The sequence below is a fragment of the Halichondria panicea genome, chromosome 16 (genome assembly GCF_963675165.1).
Source record: "Halichondria panicea chromosome 16, odHalPani1.1, whole genome shotgun sequence".
NCBI lineage: Eukaryota > Metazoa > Porifera > Demospongiae > Suberitida > Halichondriidae > Halichondria > Halichondria panicea.
The window spans coordinates 228292-248445 of record NC_087392.1 but is presented as its reverse complement, the minus strand read 5'-3'; the positions used below and the strand labels follow the sequence as shown (position 1 = coordinate 248445).

General features: G+C 44.1%; 4 protein-coding genes and 2 long non-coding RNA genes across 8 annotated transcripts; 5 read left to right on the top strand and 1 right to left on the bottom strand.

Moving 5' to 3' along the window:
* Positions 1-33: 33 nt before the first annotated feature.
* Positions 34-1277, top strand: LOC135349590 (heparan sulfate glucosamine 3-O-sulfotransferase 4-like). Its single transcript, XM_064548127.1, has one exon. It carries the CDS (start codon positions 58-60, stop codon positions 1225-1227), a length of 1170 nt encoding a protein of 389 aa, XP_064404197.1. The 5' UTR covers positions 34-57; the 3' UTR covers positions 1228-1277.
* Positions 1278-1286: 9 nt separating this feature from the next.
* LOC135349579 (uncharacterized) lies at positions 1287-4209 on the top strand. Its single transcript, XM_064548115.1, has 5 exons — positions 1287-1482; positions 1543-3045; positions 3282-3497; positions 3561-3986; positions 4069-4209. Exons 1-5 carry the CDS (start codon positions 1440-1442, stop codon positions 4110-4112), a joined length of 2232 nt encoding a protein of 743 aa, XP_064404185.1. The 5' UTR covers positions 1287-1439; the 3' UTR covers positions 4113-4209.
* A 129-nt stretch (positions 4210-4338) lies between these two features.
* LOC135349580 (uncharacterized) lies at positions 4339-7414 on the top strand. Its single transcript, XM_064548116.1, has 5 exons — positions 4339-4505; positions 4636-6030; positions 6093-6281; positions 6334-6750; positions 7282-7414. The coding sequence occupies exons 1-5, from the start codon at positions 4436-4438 to the stop codon at positions 7386-7388; spliced, it is 2178 nt and encodes a 725-aa protein (XP_064404186.1). The 5' UTR covers positions 4339-4435; the 3' UTR covers positions 7389-7414.
* Positions 7258-10493, bottom strand: LOC135349595 (uncharacterized). 3 transcript variants are annotated; one of them, XR_010398943.1, is made up of 14 exons: positions 10163-10493; positions 10047-10110; positions 9940-9988; positions 9835-9886; positions 9748-9786; positions 9567-9693; positions 9481-9515; positions 9272-9428; positions 9164-9218; positions 8583-9106; positions 8072-8444; positions 7850-7928; positions 7600-7794; positions 7258-7548 (listed from the first exon to the last, which is right to left on the bottom strand). It is a non-coding gene; the product is annotated as an uncharacterized LOC135349595 (long non-coding RNA). The 3 variants fall into 3 exon arrangements; XR_010398941.1 differs by lacking the exon at positions 9748-9786 and having other exon boundaries at positions 8072-8147; positions 8313-8444; positions 10163-10492; XR_010398940.1 differs by lacking the exon at positions 9748-9786 and having other exon boundaries at positions 10163-10492.
* A 993-nt stretch (positions 10494-11486) lies between these two features.
* Positions 11487-19046, top strand: LOC135349584 (grainyhead-like protein 1 homolog). The gene is made up of 17 exons (XM_064548121.1): positions 11487-12182; positions 12280-12409; positions 13837-13924; positions 13977-14096; positions 14946-15103; positions 15300-15512; positions 15965-16041; positions 16131-16304; positions 16603-16682; positions 16739-16900; positions 16977-17058; positions 17118-17230; positions 17291-17358; positions 17546-17594; positions 17745-17835; positions 17894-17982; positions 18708-19046. The coding sequence occupies exons 2-17, from the start codon at positions 12396-12398 to the stop codon at positions 18888-18890; spliced, it is 1761 nt and encodes a 586-aa protein (XP_064404191.1). The 5' UTR covers positions 11487-12182; positions 12280-12395; the 3' UTR covers positions 18891-19046.
* LOC135349597 (uncharacterized) lies at positions 12416-13564 on the top strand. The gene is made up of 2 exons (XR_010398945.1): positions 12416-13117; positions 13347-13564. It is a non-coding gene; the product is annotated as an uncharacterized LOC135349597 (long non-coding RNA).
* Positions 19047-20154: the final 1108 nt, after the last annotated feature.

Here is a 20154-nt window from a genome sequence, read left to right as displayed (position 1 = left end):
TGAGTAGCTGCAGAAAGGGGGTGGGGCATGTAGTCTAGCTCGCCCCCTCTATTAAACATGGAGCTATCTGCAGGAGTATGGTGCTTCGTCCTCTCACTACTGGCCCTCAATGCTCTTCTCTGCACCTTCTCTCCATGGAGACACACCACCATGCCAGTCCTGCACACTGACAACCACACCTGCTGCAGTTGCAACACTAAAACTAGTAAAATCTCAACAAAATTGTGGAACAGAGAAGTGAACTACACTAGTATTGCAAGTGCACAGCCATCACTAGATCCTCAATACAGAACAACCACATTGACTAGACTCGGATCAGATCTAAAATTCGATGTCTCCAGCTGCCCAGCAGATTCAGTGATGCGTTCAGTCTCCCCCACGTTTGCTCCCCTTCACCTCGACTGTCCAACACTGTTCATAGTCGGGGCTCGCAAGGCTGGCACCTCATCACTCTATCACTACGTATCAAAGCATCCAGACTTTGAGGGTACAAGACTAGACAGAGGACCTAAAGTTGGAGAAACCTTCTACTTCTCATCGCAATACGACAAGCCATGGGAGGAGTTCCGCAGAAGCTTCCCCTCTGATGGTGTCATGACTGGAGAATCAAGTGTCGGCAATTTAGTGTCTTGTGAAGCTCCTCAGAGGATATTCAACTCTTGTGGAAAGCAAGCAAAAATTGTGATGCTTTTCCGAAACCCAGTGGACAGATTTGTATCAAACTTTCTGATGCGAGTACAGCTGGGCTCAGCTCGCATGTCCAATACCACCGCTATAGCAACAGTACTAAAACTGCATCTAGATCAATTCTTTGACAATATTTTGAAGAATCAAGTAGACATAACGAATCTACCCAACCAGTGGCCGTTACTGAGGTGCCGTTTTGAACCGGCAAACAACCTCCTCTACGAGGGACTCTATTACGCTCATCTAATGAACTGGCTGTGCAACTTCCCATCAGAGAACATTCTAATAATCAATAGTGAGGAGTTCTATAGCAAGCCGAGTGTGATTCTAGACCAAGTGTTCCAGTTCCTGGGTTTGAAGCGGCTGGAAGAGGAGACCTATCACTGGATCACCTCCAGTGTGTACAACAGGGGGAGGAACAATACATCCGAATTCCAGACACTCTCTTATCTCGATCGGAAGAAATTAGTCGGTGTTTATAGGGCAATGAATGAAGAACTGTTTTCTATACTTGATTGGAATAATGTAGATTGGCAATGACACATTGTGTACCCTATGCATGTGGTCATATTATTATTGTTTGCTCAAGGTGTGGTGAATGAGAGTCAATACAGTGTAGTCTAGCACAGACCTAACAGGAAGACCTGGTGGTGGGGGACAAGCATGCATGCAGTAAACAAGGTGTGCACTTAAGCAGCTTGTCAACAGAGTACACAGTATAGTGCATCTAGCTATAGAGAGACATTAACACAATGTGGAAAGAGCTGCTGCTGTTAGCATCACTACAATGCATTGGTAAGTTGTTTTAGTTTTAGTACATAATTCTAAATTCTAAATGGTTCCTTATGTTGCTAGGATCAGTAGCAGAGCTGGATGCTAACGGGACTTTACTGGCTGTCCCTTTCCTCTTCCCCTGGCTCAACAACTGTAGGCAGCACTATCCCCCTGGCGACACCAACCAGTACAGGTTCTTCTACACCTCACAGATCACCAACAGCCCTACATATGCTGAGCTATACACAGTAAACATACCTCAAACTAACAACGCTCAATGCAAGATACACTCACAAGTAAAAAAAATACTAACTTTTGGCAACTCTGGAAGCTATTTCGGTGAAACAACATTTATTACTACTGATGAACAAAACGAATTCTGCAAGGACAGAGATTCAATGTGCTACCAATGTGAGAATAATGTTAAGAATCTGATAGGGGAATTCAGGTCCAACCCCAGCTTGTCTCTGATAGCACAGCTGTTTGGTGACTACTTCAACCACTTCCTCGCCATCTACCCCGTGTCAGGTACCGAGGGGGAGGAGAGCGTGTACACGTACAAGGTGTTGTTTGGGTCACCACGGGATGGCACGATGGATGGACTAGTCATTGAGGTAATCTACTCACACACAAACATCACTGTATACAATGCCAGTGGTGCCATTGCACTGAGAGATGGTACAGAGCTCTACCAGCTGAGCAGCCCCTTTGAGCTGACAAACCAATGCAAGAGCACAGTTCTTTGGATGGAGCCTAGAGCTGCCAGTGATTGTAGCCACACAAGTCTAGAGCATGCAGTCATAGTGTCCAGCAAGCCAGTAAAAGTGTTCACAAACCAAGTACGTTGCAACAACAAGAGCAGACACTTCAATTACCATTCTCAACTAGTTCATGAAATACCCCTACCCAGTAAATATGGACAACGCTTTATAGTAGACGCTCTACAGGCACAGATATTGCCAGAGGCAGTTAGAAACAATTTGGAATACGATTTGTCGATTTTATCTTCTCAAGAAAACACGGACATCAAAGTGACGTATTACAATCAATCCGTTGCTATAGTTACTGAACAGTACTATTCAACTATGGATGCTCTACGTGTACGAAAAACGTATAATTTCCTACAGACCATCACCCATCTTGACATCAGTGCAACAGATCCAATACTAGTGCTTCTCACCATCCACAGTCGATCCCCTGAGGCAATCTACTACTCTTTAGTTGTGCAACCAGTCCGTTGGTTCTCAAACATTCAGACTGTGGCCGTGGCGAGCGTCAACGAGTCCAGCCGATCAGAATGCAGTTATCACATCAGTGTGTTTGTTCCTACAAACCATAGCAACCCACAAGACATAATGATATCGGAGGCACACAACTTTACCAACAGTACACCGCTCAGCTCTTACAGTGGCCTCAGGGGTTTCACTAATGGTGGAGATTTTAAGCTCTTCTATTTCACACGAAACAACTACACAGATACACACTTATTAGTATGGCATAATGATCCATACGTGGACATTGGGGCAACAGTGTTTGCCTACTGTACTCACAAACATTACGCTTACAGCAATGGCTACATTTCAGGTACGTACTGCATCACAGGCATATCATTAATTACTAGGTACATGTACACACAATTAATTTTTCGAGCCAAAATAATCAATTTTCTGGAAAAAAAAAGAAGCGTGGGAGGAGTATTGAACATCCGTAAATTTAGTATCATTGATAATGTCATCGTATTTAGAAGATAAAAGAATTTAAATTTCGGCCCAATACCATCCCGTACGATTTATTTTTATCACATACCTATTTCCATGCAGATAACTCTCCCCGAGACCTGTCCCGCATTCCCCCTGACCACACTCCCTCCCCGGTGGACAGCAGAGTGATTGTGGCCGTCCTAGCTGTGCTACTAGTGACCACCATTGCCACACTGAGTGTCATCTGCTATTGCCGGAGACGGAAAAACAAGGGAACGTATCGAGTAAGAAACGACGACTATGTACCCGTGCTTGTATCAGAGGAACCGGGAAGAGGTGAAATAATAGTCTCATAGAAATAATTGGCTTTCAGTTTCAATATAAAATCTTTCTTTACAGATTACGATTACGATGTGTTCATACTGTTCTCTGAAGAGGATGAGGATTTTGTACGTTCCTTTGTGTACGAGCCATTGCGTAGGCGGAACTACAAGATACTGTGGAGGGACGACCAGTCACATGACCTGTTTCATGCCGGGGGTGACGTGGTGGCGGACCTAGCTACGGCCATTCAGATGAGCAGGAAGATCATTGTAGTATGTACACGCTACCTATCTCTGAGAGGGGCCTTCGATAGAGATGTGACTTTCTTCAAGGATGTTCAAAAGAGTGAGAGAAAGAGAAGGTTAATACCATTTGTAATCGAGGGAGAATACGCGTCCCAGCAGTTCAAGGACTACAATCAGATAAGAGTGGGTCACCGTGGCGACCTGAATGATCGTGACACAGCTGATGAGTTGCTGCAGAGACTGGTCAACAGTATAGGTGAGTGTATAGGTCATAGGTCATAGGTCATACTGACTGGTGGTGTAGCATTGACTAACTGTTCCCCCATGCACGCACACAGGAGAACCAATCGATACCTCAGTGGAGAGTCTAATTTTCCTATAAACAGAACTAGCTACAAACTCCCATTGTTACGTATATGACATAGCTACCATAGTGCTAAAAATCATTTTAAGGCCATGAAAACATTATTACTTACATGTATGCTATTCTTTGATTAAACGCCGCGATTTCAATATGGGGATATTGTACAGGCCGGCCTTGAATCAATCATATAACTTAATTAAGGTTCAGTGTACACAGTCTAGTCTGAACAAACAATGTGCACACAAATTAAAGGAGTGGTCAAGTTGTGTCTATATTCACCACCACACACACATATACACACATATACACAGTAGAGCTGCTAGAGCAATAACTAGCTAGAGATGGCGACAAGGCTGGGTCACTTATTCTTGCTACAATGGCTGGTTCAGTCAGTGCATGGTATGGGCCAAGGTGAGTGTACAGTAACCATAACAGTACTGTATGATGATATACAAGAGCTTGTTATTATATTAATCATGTAGTGCCCACAATCAAAGTATCTATTGCTGGCTATTGTACGCTCTGTACCGCCCACACACAGATCCCAGTAGGACCCGTCCCTACGGGCTACCACTCCTGTATCACTATGGCAACTGCAGCGAGGAGAGGCACACACTCCAGCTACACCTCACTCACACACTCCCTGACTATCCACCAATATTCGCTGAGGTACGAATAACAAACAATAATAGCTCAACTGGAAGAGACCTTGGTGATCAGTTAGAGACAATGACAGAGATACCAGTGATCTACGCTCAGTGTGTGCACTGCAGAGACAATAGTTTGAGCAGCTCGATGTGCACTCCGCCTAAGGAAGACATGCTAACGGGACTGACTGTGTTAATAAGACCCGGTGATCAGACTACACTAGCACATGTAGTCATCAGGAGATTAACCTTTGTTACAGTGATACCGTTAATGCCGTTAACACAGTCCTCTCTCTATACCTACTACACACTATACGGTAGGAGTGGACTTGGACATGGCTACAGTGTGCCTACCATTGGAGTCATGCAAACTTTTAGTAATGAAGCAGTTGATCTGAACATTACAGATTTGAACACTATACCTCAGGGGGAAACACACGTCTACAAGAACAAGGAGCTGGTCAAAGGTAATCAGTGGACTCGGCTAAATGTTAGGGACACGGTATGGATACAGAGTGAAGGGCCGTCACTGATCAAGATAACGTCCACTGGACCTCTGTCAGTATTCACTGGGTGGGCTAAATCTAATCAATCATACTTCAGCTCCCTCACCACGTATGGCCAACAAATGCCTGACACTAGCCAGTGGGGAACTGTGTTCATTGCTGACCTCACTGCTATTATCATACTACAAGACATGGAAGTGTCCTACAGTATACTGACATCCAACGCAAGTACCGTGAGCATAACAACCTTCCCTAACAGAAGCACTACAATCTTTCAAATGCAAAAGGATAGCCAACTTGTAAAGGTTGTGAACAGTGCATCACTGACACACCTGGTCATTAAAGGAACACAAAAACTGCTCATATTATACGAAATACATAGAAAAATAGCCAACAAAAATGTCCCAATCTTCTCCACATTTCTTCAACCCATTGAGTGGTATACATACAAACAGACTGCAATACTGACAACAGAACTACAAGCTAACAGCACAAGTCAACCATACTTGATAACCATAATAGCCCCTACAGATGCCACTGTACATGTGCAAACCAAGACCACCCCACCAGTGAGCATTGCAAGCTACAGTAACCTCACTGTACTGGCATCTACACACATCATGGACTACACTCTACACAGGGTCCAGCTGTACACTAGCGGAGTACTGTCTGAGGAGATGCTGGTGTTCAGTACTAGTGATGAGAGGGGCTGTCCCGCGAGACTAGGAGTCACACTCTACGCTCCACACCTGTCCTACGCTCACACCAACCCACCCCCTCTTAGTGAGCACAGCCTAAACACACAGCGCTACTATTCATATTCTGATACACACACACACACACAGATGATAGCAGGACACAGAGTGTGAGTGATGACTGCCGGAGGGTGGCTGACCACACCTCCACTATCGTGGCCGCTAGTAGCAGTGCCGTTACATTACTACTAGTACTCATACTCATAGCTGTTACCATGGTGATAGTGCTACTAATGAAGCCAAGGATCCTATTTCAAAAACCTGACGCTCCATTTAAAGGTAATAATTATAATAAATATATACGATGATAAGCATGTAAATGCTTCCACAGATTTCGACTACGATATATTCCTGTCTTTTGCTGATGCGGATAAAGATTTTGTTAAAACACTTCTATATCTCCCACTACGTAACCGTGGCTACAGAGTATTGTGGCACTTATCGGACTTTATTGCAGGCTTGTCTATAACTGAGAACATGCTCACGGCCATCACAACCAGTCGCTGGGTGATCTTCGTGTGCAGTGAACAGTTTGACAAAAGTCACTTTTGTCAACAAGAGTTACGATTGGGTCTTGATAATCACTATAGTGGCTACAAGGGACGCTATAGACGTGTGATACCACTAGTATTGGGAGAGGCCAACTGCCCTCAGAAACTAAAGCAACTCTACCCCATACACGTTGCCCATAGCGATCACACACCCACCAACAGGGACATTAACAAGCTCATAAGAAGGCTGTGTTTAGGTAAGCTAGCTACTAGATTTATACACAACTACAATTTTGCAAAAAGAGTACCTATACACAAGGCCGGCCCCTTCCGTTTATTCAATGGTTCAGGGACTCTTTCAGCTGCCATAACTTGAATTCTGTGTATTAAATTTCAATGATTTCTGATTTTCCGAACGCTTAGAAAGATACCTTTCAAATGGTGTCATTACTTTTCATATTTGAGGGATAAAAGTATTTGTCAATTTGGCCATACCATGGATAATAGCCCATGGTCCAAGGCCGAAAAATGAGAAATTGTGGCCCCAACAAAATTTTGGATTGAAACACATCATTTGAAAGGTCTCTTTCTAAGCTTTCAGAAAATCCTAACATTTTTGAAATTGGATCAACGATACTAAAGTTACGGCTGTTCAACTACAACCCCCCCCCTCCCCGTACATGGTTCGGATACTACACATTCATTTTTGTAAAAGCTGCTATGTTGTACTATACTGTCGTCATGCACTGGTCAATCTTAATAACTATGTTCAATAATATTTTTTGCAGGGAAAAATTTAAAAGCTCTCAAAGAGAACAAGACACAAAGAGCAGACCGAGTGGTTACAGAGGAAATGGAGTCGCTATTGGATACGCCATACAACACAGACGTGTAACTATGGAAACGACGTACAACACAAATGTGTAACTATCAAGTTGTTGACACACAAACTGAACACAGTACATACCTTAATTAAAATCATGTTCTACTATCTACTAAAAAGAATCCGTCTTCTCGAAGTTTCTTTTTGCTTGTTTCCACAATAACAGAATCAACTATAAATAGAAATTGTAAATTTTATATGATAACGCAATGAGAACATTTACCTTCACTCTCATTAGAGATCCTCTTTTTCCTCTTTGGTGCCCTCTCCCGATGTTGTACAGGCTGTCTGCTAGTCTCATGTGACTTTGTGACAGAGCCCGCCAGTTCCCCGGGAAGGACCACCTCTCTCTCCAATGAGGCAGCATCAGGTAGCTCTCCACTTGCTACACTCTCTGCTATGCATGTCAGCAACTCCTCTGCACGCATGAGGTGTGTGGAGTGGGCGTGTGTGTGTGAGGTGTGGGGGCTCACCTCGCTTGGTGAGAGCAGACTCACTACTGGGGGTGGAGCTAGGGTAGAGGGAGATGTACTTCTCATCAGGAGGAAAGTGCTGCAGAGGTAAGAACTAGCAATAGTTGAGAGGTACACAACAACCTTCTGTGCAGAGCGATGTACTGTATTAATGTTAAGCAGAGGTAAACCAGCTCCTCATAACACAGTATGATATGAAGCCCCTCCCCTAACCACACCCACCCCTCGTCCTCTGTGAGACCACCCTCACTGAACTCCTTGCACGCTCGGCTTAGTCTACGCACCACTTTCCTTTTATCTGGGTGGGCGGGAAGACACCACAAACACACACACACACACACTACTGAATGATCACTATCGTAGTAACTGTTATTATTAAGTGCCAGAAAAATTATTTTTTTGGGTGAGACCAACTTTGTATGGTGCTGTATGGGTCAAGTTTCGTATAATTAGAGTTACTCACCAAAGAACTTGACCTCCGGTACTTTTTTGAGATATTCTGCTTCTGCCTCTGACTAGCCTTGTCGTTGAGCTCTCCATGGAGGGATTTCAATACCCTCTCCTTGGTCAGCCGCACTGTCTCCGGGAGGTCCTCCTGCAAACACAGAGTCAGTGAAAGCTAACCCTCTTAGGTCATACATGTATGCTCAGGCTGTAGGCTTTCATCACAGAAACTACTATCTGTATGCTTTCATGTACATTGTCATTGACGTCATTGTAGATCAAGACCCACCTTTGTCAGCAATCTCTGTGTGTCCCTGATCTGCTGCTTCAGTGACCTCTTCTTGCTGATGCTCTCTCCTCCCTTAACCTTATCCAATGCATCTTTTTTACTAGCCATTCTCTACTCTACTCTAGCTAGCTACTCCACGTGGCTCGGGACACGCCCATCTTTCTCAGTGCCAACACACCCACTTCCACTGGACTACACAGCCAATAATCCACGGGCCGTTTCATGCATGTTACGGGCCCGTTACAGGCATGAAACCACGTGGTGTATTCAACTGTTTGGTTAGATACTGCTTAGCAGTCTGTGGATTTCAGCATGTGATTAGCCGTAGAACGGGCTGTAAGCAGCCCTATGTTCTCAGTTAGTTCTGCGGTTTGCTTTTATACAGTTAAAAGCTGAGTTTGGCATAAATAATTCCACAAAGTGTTAACACTTTTAATTAAGAAACAAACATAGCCAGACAGTTCAACAGTGTACAACACTAACAGGAATGTTTCTTCTAGTGCTTGTGCTGCTCGAGTGTGTCACTGTGTGTATAAAGAAGACACGTGAATAATGGCTGCAAAGAAAATAATGTTTCTTACCATTATGTGTTGTTCGACTGTTCGTACTGTCCACAGACCAGCCATGTCCTCGTCACTGTGTGTATAAAGAAGACATGTGAATATCGTTGCAAAGAAAATGTTTCTTACCAATATAATGTGTTGTTCGACTGTTCGTACTGTCCACAGACCAGCCACGTCCTCTGTCACTGTGTGTATATAGTGAATATAGTCTTACCATTTATACCTTTTTTGTTCGACTGTTTGTACTGTCACAGACCAGCCATGTCCAGAGCCAGTAACTTAACTAAAGCAAAACACAAACAAAGTTTTTATAATTATTATGAATGATTGCTTACCTGCCAAATTCTAAAGTATAGGTGTGTCCACGATGCTGTAATTAGACCAACCAATGTAAACGACAATAATTATTATTGTAAAATACCTTCTGGTCATGACGGGTTGAAATCATTGATGGTAAAAATTGGCTCACATTCTCAAGTAGTGTGAATAGGAACCTCAATCTCTCGAGCTCAATCAGTACAGTAATGATGACATAGACACAGGTACATCTGTGTGTGCATACGTACGTAAACGAGTTCGAGTAAGTGAGTCAATAATAGAACCTGAATCTCGAGCTCATAAAGTAATGATGACACAGACAACTGTAGATAATATCATAGGTATACGCATTTTATATACCTCGTACTCACCTATTTAGTAGTCGTTGTAGAGGTGCATATCCTCCTTTTTAGATGTGTATTCCTATACATAAGCAGCATATGGACCAACATTTTAAAAACCAGCTGAACACTCACTTATAACATTGTATTAGAAGTCAACAACCTGTGTCAGAGTCAACCAGATCTGCAATACAAAATAACTCCGTCAACATAATTATTTATACATGACCACATAAGCACACCTTGTAGCCTATAGAGCTAGACTCCTAGAGACAGTGAGAGAAGAATTGCAGAGACATCTAGCAGCTGATAAATGGACAGAAGTGAGTATTAATTAGACCTACTCATCTATACTTACTTCCTCTCTCTCTCTCTTTTTCTTGCTAGCTGGCCTTGGCAGTCAGCTCCATAAATAATATAATTACTCCATCCATCCTTTAAAGCTGCAACTGAAGGAGAAGATCAAACTGAAGCACCTTTTCAGTCTCTTGGTGGATTTCGTAGCTAAGCAACTTTCTCTCTGCGCATGCGCATACACTGGCTGCACAGGCTGTAAGCAGGACGTGGGTGGTACAGGCTGAAACAGGCCCGTTATTTACGGGCTGTATTCAGGACAGGATGTACGTGCTGTAACGGGCCTGTGGTTCCAGGATGTAAGCAGGCCGTGGGCGATTACATCTGCATACAGGCCCTTATTTACTGATTCACTCCGTATCCTAGGTTTTTTTTTCTTTTTTTTTTTTTTTTTTTTTTTTTTGTGAAAGCTCTCCATCTCGGGGCTAAGAAGAAATTACATTGTACAAAAGAAGGAGGTAGTTTAGTGATAGTAATTATGTAGCAGACAAAAATAAAAACAAAGCGAATATAAGTAGTTCATAGATGAATTATGTATTCAGGGGGGGGACTCGCCCCTCCTGAGATACAAGGTTTATATTGTCCATGTAGACAGGTCTGTGCAGCGATGAACGGCTTCCTCTAATGCACATTATTGCAGAGCGGATCGATGCAAAGGATAGCCTGCATCTGAGCCATCCATTACTGCTGGGTACGGATTTTGTCTTTTCGAGGATAACAGGTCAGCGAGCCTCTTGTAAAAGGTTGCTGCTTCTTTGCCCATTCCTCCCCAGGTTGAGAGGACTAAGGGTGTGAAGACTCCCCGCTCGATTTCTCTGACCCTTTGTCCGTATTCCCTCTTTTTTGCTTGCTCATGTCTCCTGTAGGCATCTCCGGAACGGTTACTAGGTGCGTTAGGGTAGAATACCCTTACATCAAAAAATGCATCTTGGTGGTTGTTCCAGAAGCCTCTTGCATGAATATCGGGGCGAGCATGGTTGCTTGTGTTTACTGATCTGGCAGAGAAGAGCTCTCCAGTGAGGGGCTGGAGGGGTGGCTCTGTAGCGACATTATGGCATACTTCTGTGAGCAGTGAGGCTGTGATGTCACGAATTTCGTTGTGGTGAATAGTCGGGAAGCCCCCCATGTGGCAAATCATGGCGTGATCTACAGAGAAGTTTGCACCACAGTTGCATGTTTTAGGGATGTTGCTGAGCTGCCAGTTATATCTCCGTATCCTAGGTGATTTCCAGTGAATATGAGCCATATTTTACTTCCCCCAGGGAAGTATGGAATATGGCTCATATTTTTACTTTCTACAAGCACTATTCAACTTTTGAATCACCTTGACAATTTGTACACAGTAAAATAGCAATACAGCACGCAAAAAGTTTTGTAGACTATGTTTTGTGCTATTGTCATATTGACCTGAGCTAGCTAGCAGTCTAAGCTACTTATTACATGTTCATGAGGCTTGAAACACTGCAGTTCAATCCTTGCTCTGTGTTTCTAGTCAAGGCTGTGGCTCAGAGGTAGAGGTAGAGCTAGAGGTGTACAGTGCAGTAGACTCTTGTGCAATGCAAATTGAAAACGGCAGCTGATATTGGTGGGCGGGTCTGGTCAAAGTTTATGGCTTCCAGTAGAACCTAGCTGCTTGGAGAAGTAGCTACTTAGCTCTCATACTTGACAGCTGTAACTGTTCTAACTGCATATTCTGAGGCACAAGTGGCTGTGAGAGCAAGCTTGACTGTCTCCATTGATGTTCAAATGACTGTTTTGCTGTTTTTGCAGTAAATAAATCAGTTGTTGACTGGTTGCCTAGTAATTATGGCTTATAACCAACCTCAGCCTCGGGCTACGCCCTCGGCATTGGTTGGTTATAAGCCATAATTACTAGTCAACCAGTCAATAACTATAAAGTATTCCAGCCTGTATTCAGCTAATTTCCCCACGGGCCTGAAACGTTCCCGTGGATTTTTGGCTGTGATAGACTACTGTATTGTCAGGGAGGATAACAGAGCCTCCAGCTCTTACCCCTGGTCCCGGTGAGTCCCTATAAGCTAGATAATGGCCTGCTAGTACAGTTTGGGTGATAGTGTGTGTGGTGAGGGCCATGTAATCACACACCTCCCTCTGCTGTAGGTTGAAGAAGATGTTTGGTGGTGTTTGGTACTCCTCTGAAGACATAGTTAAGCTAAAGCAAAGGTTTTGTTCTGATAGTGTGTACTGATATCAATCTACTACCGCGGGAAGTTCCAATGTCGGCAGATAAGTGAGTGTTGGCTGTAATTGTAACTGTATACTTATAAGTATACTAATCATAATTAATGAACCGAATTCTCCGAGGCTGTTAGTTACACATGATTATGTGGCACTACCGTACCGTCGCGAAAATAAGCCCATCTTGAATAAACGCCCATCCCCTCTTTTGCCTCGAAGTTCTTGCACAAGGGTATTTTCACTCGATTATAAGCCCATCATCCAGCTACTATTACTATCACGTGTCCAGAACTGACGTCATAATTGTGGTGAATTTTTGCATAGTGGTAGCTTTTAGAAAAGCTGGTTAGTGACAGAGTTAGTGCTAGCGCTAGCGCAGTGAGTTAGCCTCTATTTATATTCAGTCTCTTTGCTAGCTACATGTAGAACAGTCATGAGTTTCTCTATGTGATTTCGCTTGCCCTCAAAAATGTAGATGCAGGGAACAACTAGCCCTTTCCCACGGATCTCGGAACGATGTCGATCCCCGGTGACTTTGCAGGTTATCTTACTGTTCCTTCTGTGGAGAAAGTACCAGAATGTACTGGATAGCTCTCTAGGAACATGACCGACGACTTGTCCACCTTTCCATGCTGCTACAGAATGGACATCAAAAACATTTCCATGGTCAGCAGTAACTTCGAGGTTCTCATTGATGTGTGGTGTCCATATCTCCTTGAATACATGATGTCCTCGAATGGTGGATTCAATTCTAAAGGAGGTAGCCATGATGCCGATGAGAAGAAGCAGGGTAATGATTTCTGTGCCGACTAGGCAAGATGTCTTGAACTGGGTGTCGACTGCCTGGAAATCCATCACAGTGGAGACGCTAGTCCATTCTTTTCTAGTGTGTGGACTAGCAAACGCTCTTGACGGTTCACAAGACGATCTCGTGAGCAATGATGTGCCTTCTGTGGATGCTGAAGAAGTAGAACTGTCGGAGGAACTAGGATGAACCAGAAAGCAATGATGTCAACGAGATTGATCCGTTTTCAGAGGATGAAAGTGACACTGACTGACTACAATAATTATTTTGCCTAAACCCAAACTTTATATAGCTTCATTGAGCTATTGTGTTAGCATTATCATAATTATTATAATGGTATCATATATATAGACTGCGCACAAAAAAGGTAACTGAAAAATGAAAAAAAATTTTTTTTGCTGAGTTTGCACAAATTAATTTGAGGTTAAGGCGCGGTGGGCGTATATTCGAGTGAAAATTCGCCGTTCGCGAATAAACGCCCAGTCCCCTAAAAGGCCCAAAGTTGTTGCAGAAAAGGGTGGGCGTATTTTCGCGACGGTACGGTAGTTGTTATACAATGGTATAGTTATGTGATGTGTGCAACACTGTATACTTGAGATTTAACCAGCTTTTCAAGAAATACTGAATTATATTATATCAGTTAACCATCATGGCACACTTCCTGCACCTGATAGCTTGCCCACCGCTCAGACGTTGCCTAGCAGCGAGAGCTCTCCTCAGAGTAGTAATGAGAGTGGAGGGAATGCTCACATGACCAGAAAGGTAACCGTGACAACACACAGTACATGTATATATCACCACCACCCCCCTGTAGTCAAGTGACCCTGGTCATGGCTGCTCTGATCCCTATACTGACAGCAGTGGACTGATGTACAAACGCAGCTCACCCACGGAGATCATTGTCACTGAAGCAGCACCCGTCTTCATGGGACAGGTACGTCAGTGTGTGGGTGTGTGTGTGTGTGTGTGTGTGTGTGTGTATTGTTGTTACTATAGATGTGGTCTATTCGTTTGTTGAATAGCAGGAATGCATGTTAGCCAAAATAAAATGTATAATCTATAACCCCTCCCCCCATATAATGCACGTCTACCCTATATTTATTTACTGATTCAGTCCGTATCCTAGGTGATTTCCAGTGAATATGAGCCATATTTTACTTCCCCCAGGGAAGTATGGAATATGGCTCATATTTTTACTTCCTACAAGCACTATTCAACTTTTGAATCATCTTGACAATTTGTACACAGTAAAATAGCAATACAGCACGCAAAAAGTTTTGTAGACTATGTTTTGTGCTATTGTCATATTGACCTGAGCTAGCTAGCAGTCTAAGCTACTTATTACATGTTCATGAGGCTTGAAACACTGCAGTTCAATCCTTGCTCTGTGTTTCTAGTCAAGGCTGTGGCTCAGAGGTAGAGCTAGAGGAGTACAGTGCATGCAGTAGACTCTTGTGCAATGCAAATTGAAAACGGCAGCTGCTGATATTGGTGGGCCGGTCTGGTCAAAGTTTATGGCTTCCAGTAGAACCTAGCTGCTTGGAGAAGTAGCTAGCTCTCATACGTGACAGCTGTAACTGTTCTAACTGCATATTCTGAGGCACAAGTGGCTGTGAGAGCAAGCTTGACTGTCTCCATTGATGTTCAAATGACTGTTTTGCTGTTTTTGCAGTAAATAAATCAGTTGTTGACTAGTTGCCTAGTAATTATGGCTTATAACCAACCAATGCCGAGGGCGTACAACCAGTCAATAACTATAACATAATGTCTACCCTCCCCCCAGAACCACATGCACGGCTCTAGTGATTACTTTAGTGAGCTCCCTGAGTTGGTCCACTCGAAGCCTCCTCTCGGCCTCCATCACCATAGTGATGCTGGCGGGGAGACGGGGGAAGAATCAAGCATGAGTTGGCTGTATGACTTCTACCCCGGCATCTTCAGGTATGTAGTCACTGCATGTGTGTGGTAGTAGTACTTGTGTACTTAATAATACTATAAATTATGTATGTATTTTTGACAAAAGTCAGAAAGTGTGGAGGCATGTGATGCCCTCTCTTGAGAGCATTAACTTATTGTAAGCAGGTAGAGTCTTATAAGCAGCTCTCTATTGACACACTCCATCATCTGCTGTATATAGTAATCCCAAGAAGAAGTTGGAGTCGTTTTCTGGCCACCCCCCAACTCCCCCACATTTGCACTCTGAACTTAATTCTCAGTCCGAGGGTTTCATTGTCACCACATCCCAGCTTCCACCCTCGTTTAAGCCAGTCGGAGAGGTCAAAGGTCACACCCACGTGGTAGAGTTCACAGGGGAGTCCCCAACCACCACCGTCTTTATGAGCCAGGAGAAGTGAGTGCATGGATAATATCTAAGTAATAGTTAAATCATGCGGCATGTGGGGTTATGCCATTATGTGGAACGATCATAACTTTAGTTCCGTTGATCCAATAACGTTAATTTTATGATTTTCTGAAAGCTTAAAGAGATGCTTTTCAGATGATGTGTTAAAATCAAAAGTCTATTTTGCGCCTGTTTAGCCATGGGCTATATCTGGCTATAATATAGCCCATGGTATTTTTCCAAAAATGGAAAGTTATGGCCGGTTCCATATTTAAGATTACTGATATGAGCATAACATCTGAACTAAGCTTTCGGAAAATTAAACGTTATTGAACCAACAGAACTAAAAAGCGTTTAACTGCTCTATTTAACGCTATACATGCATGTAAGTATAGCCATTGCTTTTGTGGAAATTGCTGGACTTATAATTATGGTTAATTAACCATGCTCTCATGATGCAGGTACGAGGTGACTCTGGGAGCGTCTACGTCCATTGCCCAGCGAACAAATGACGATACTCTCACCTACCTCAACAAAGGTACAGCTAGCTCCCACATGTACATGCGTGCATTGTACACCTGCCACATGTACATGCGTGCATTGTACACCTCTGTGTGTGTGTTGCAGGCCAGTTCTACACACTGTACTTCAAGGGAAACTCCAGTCTGCAACTCCCCTCTCTAGTAAAGACTGTGTTAGCTCTCACTTTCTTTGAGGAGCCTGACAAGAGAGTGGAGCACAGTCGCTGGCAGTACTGGTACAACATGCAGCCCAACCCTAACCAGAAGGCATTTGATATCGGTGTGTGTGTGTGTGGTGTGTGTGTGTGTGTGTGTGTGTGTGTGTGGTGGGTGTGTGTGTGGTGTGTGTGTGTGTGTGTGTGTGTGTGAGTGTGTGTGAGTGAGTGTGTGTGTGTGTGTGTGTGTGTGTGTGTGTGTGTGTGGGTATAGTCTCGGTTCATTACTGTGTGTGTGTGTGTGTGTGTGTGTGTGTGTGTGTGTGTGTGTGTGTGTGCATGTGTGTGTGTGTGTGTGTGAGTGTGTGGTGGGTATAGTCTCGGTTCATTATTGTGTGTGTATGTTTATATCAAGTTCCTCAGATCGTAAGAGCTGTAAGAACATTGAGATGAAGCCAGACTCTGCGGCCAGTTTCACATGGCACCCCAAGGTCGGGGCAAAGGTACCCACTCCCTTTTTTTGTGATTGTATTTACTAGCTTTGTTTCCATGGTCACAGATTGTCCTGCGTGTCAACTGCCTGAGTACAGAGTTCTCCTCGCAGAAAGGGGTCAAAGGTTACACACTTCATTTTGTGAGTGATACGTATGATGACATGGCGATTGAGAGCGCTGAGCCAGTGCACAGAGCCTTCTGTCGGGTCAAGATAGTCCGGGACAAGGTAAGTGAAGAGTGTAGAAAGTGTGGAGAGTGTGTGGGTGTGGAGGGGGTGGTCTATTATTAGTGTTTCCTTGTAGGGTGCCGAACGTAAGAACAAAGACGAGACCAAATACGTCGAGAGAAAATTACAGAAAATGGCCAAGCAAGTCAAACCAGGAGGTGAGCCACGCCCCCCCCCCTTAGTGTGCTGGGTCACATGACTGCCACACCCCCTTCAGTGTCATTGGAGACGGAGCTGGGGGCGTCGCTGTTCCACGCTCCCTCCAGAGAGACTGTGTTCACCTCCACTAGCACTCTCGGACCAAAGTCGTTCCTCTTCATTCCTCAACAGGTGTGTTTGAGGGGGGGGGGCACTGTGTGAGAGCTGTTGCTATGTATAATTGTACCTCAGCACCCTGACATGAATAGTGGGATGGTGCGTGATGAGACAGCTGCTACAGACTTCCTAGCCAGCATCAGGTAGTGACCTGTGTTGATGTGTGTGCACCACCACAAAGCTTTGTAGCATCACTGTATTTACTGATTGTGTAGATTGTGTAGTGTGTGCATGGTTGTCATAGTAAGTACAGGGAGTGTGCATTGTGCTCTGTGCATGTGTGTGTATTTGACCTGTTTTTACCTTTTTTTGTGCTTGTGTACACTGTAGAGATCGAGAATCAAAGAGAACATTTGGCAACACTCTAAGACAAACTAAGGTACCCTCACAGCAAATACCTCAAACTAGCTGCTTACCTGACCTTTGTGTATTGTTTTGGTGTGATCCCCACTCACTACACAGTGCAGTCTCTCTCTCTGTCATATTGTGTTTTGTCGCAGCCTTGAGTTGTTGTGTTTTCTCTTCATAGGATGAATTTGGTGCTCTGGAGATGGACAAGGAAGGGGAGGAGTGTGAGGGGGCTCTCCCTAAGAAGGCTCCACGCATCCGCAATCGGAAAAGTAACCACACCCACCCATAGTTTCTGGTGTGGTCAGTGAGATGTTGTGTTTACTGTAGTGATGACAATCTACGTGCGCAAGGAGGACGAGAATGTGTACAAGGCTCTGATGCTGGACTGTGCCTCTGTGTATGATCTCAAGCTGGAGGTGGGTGGCCCTGGGGCATTGTAGCAGTGTATATGTGCCTCTGTATATAAGCCCCGGGGCATTGTAGCAGTGGTATATGTGCCTCTGTATATAAGCCCTGGGGCATTGTAGCTTTGTATGTGCCTCTGTATATAAGCCCTGGGGCAGTGTAGCATTGTATGTGCCTCTGTATATAAGCCCCGGGGCATTGTAGCATTGTATGTGCCTCTGTATATAAGCCCCGGGGCAGTGTAGCATTGTATGTGCCTCTGTATATAAGCCCCGGGGCAGTGTAGCATTGTATGTGCCTCTGTATATAAGCCCCGGGGCATTGTAGCATTGTATGTGCCTCTGTATATAAGCCCCGGGGCAGTGTAGCATTGTATGTGCCTCTGTATATAAGCCCCGGGGCAGTGTAGCATTGTATGTGCCTCTGTATATAAGCCCTGGGGGCAGTGTAGCATTGTATGTGCCTCTGTATATAAGCCCCGGGGCAGTGTAGCTTTGTATGTGCCTCTGTATATAAGCCCTGGGGGCAGTGTAGCATTGTATGTGCCTCTGTATATAAGCCCTGGGGCAGTGTAGCTTTGTATGTGCCTCTGTATATAAGCCCTGGGGGCAGTGTAGCATTGTATGTGCCTCTGTATATAAGCCCCGGGGCATAATTGTTTGTAGTGTAGGAAGTGTAGTAGATGTAGGAAGTGTGTACAGCAATGGAGTAACTGGAACCCCCCCCCCTGCTGTAGGTTGGCAAGAAGTTTGATGCCCCAGCTGACATGATACAGAATGTGTACAAGAGAACTAAGAAGGGGCTGGTCGTACAGATGGACGATTCCATGGTTGAACAGTTTCAGAGCGAGGATGACTTTATCATTGATCTATCATTTGACAATCAGAAAGGCTCTTTTGATTTATACCTTCATTACTGAGTAAACCCCCACCCACCCGCACACGCTGTTGTTATGGTATCTTTCTCTTACATGTATTTTTCCCTTCTCAATTATTTGTTGGTTTTTGTGCCTATTTCCCTCATCCGTCATTACACACTCATCTCAAAATTGGCATATCATTATTAATTTGTGATATACCGTATAGCGGGTAATTTTCGGGGGACAAAATATTCGTGGTTCAGCAATATTGAGACATTTCGTGGGTAATATTTTCGTGGTTGGAGCTTGCACTGCAGGTAAAGGTAGGCAAGGTCACTTCATTCGTGAGTAAAATATTCGTGGTCAGACCTCCAACCATGAAAACCACGAATATTTTGCCCCACGAAAATTACACGCTATACGAGCAATGTTGAGAGGGCGGCGTATATCAGCACAGGAAAGGTTGCAATATTAAAGTAGCCTCACACAGGCTCTCCTTTTTCTGTTCTTTATCACAATCGTTCAATAAGATAAAATACTGTATTAATCGTTCAATGAAATAAAATACGGTATTAATTGGAGGAATAAAGAAAGAAATAGACGTAGAGTTAGGAAAAAGGAGAGCCTGTATCGGGAAGTCGCGTGAGGGTAGAAGGGTGGTAGAAGGGTGAAAATGAGCGTGGGCATGCTGAGCTAGAGATGTTGGACTGCCCACGCAGAGATCTATGACTAATAAAACTTTGCCTGCAGCAAGCTGGACATGGACTTGGAACTGGAAGTTTGCAAGCACTATAGCTATAACTATACCTTAGGCTTAGCTAGATGATCTACTAGTTATGTGTTCAGATTCTATCAGACTATCACCTTTTCTTGTGTCTTTCTACATGCTATTATATAGTCTACTGATAGTATAGATCAAGAATAGCTTAGTCATCATTATTATATAGCAGGTAGCTACTGCCACCAGAGCTGGCCACGCTGGTTCTCTGATCTGACTTGCAGCACAGCTTGGTGGTTGTCTCAGTACAGTCTTATTAACTCTGAATGCGTGGGAGAATATCTTACGTCACGATTGTGGCTTACATATCGCCCACGTTCATAAATATCCTTGTGGATCACGCGATTTCCCAAACCAGGCCTTACTTTTTCTTAACTGTACGCCCATTTCTTTCTTTGCTGCCTCACTATGTGGATGAACAGTGACAACAGCAAGAAAAAGTAAGGCCTGGGATCGAGGCTAATATTAAAGCTGAACAGAATCTAGTCCAGCAGTATAGCCAGTAGAGAAGGGGGGGAGTCACCAACGATACCGGAAATGGGCGTG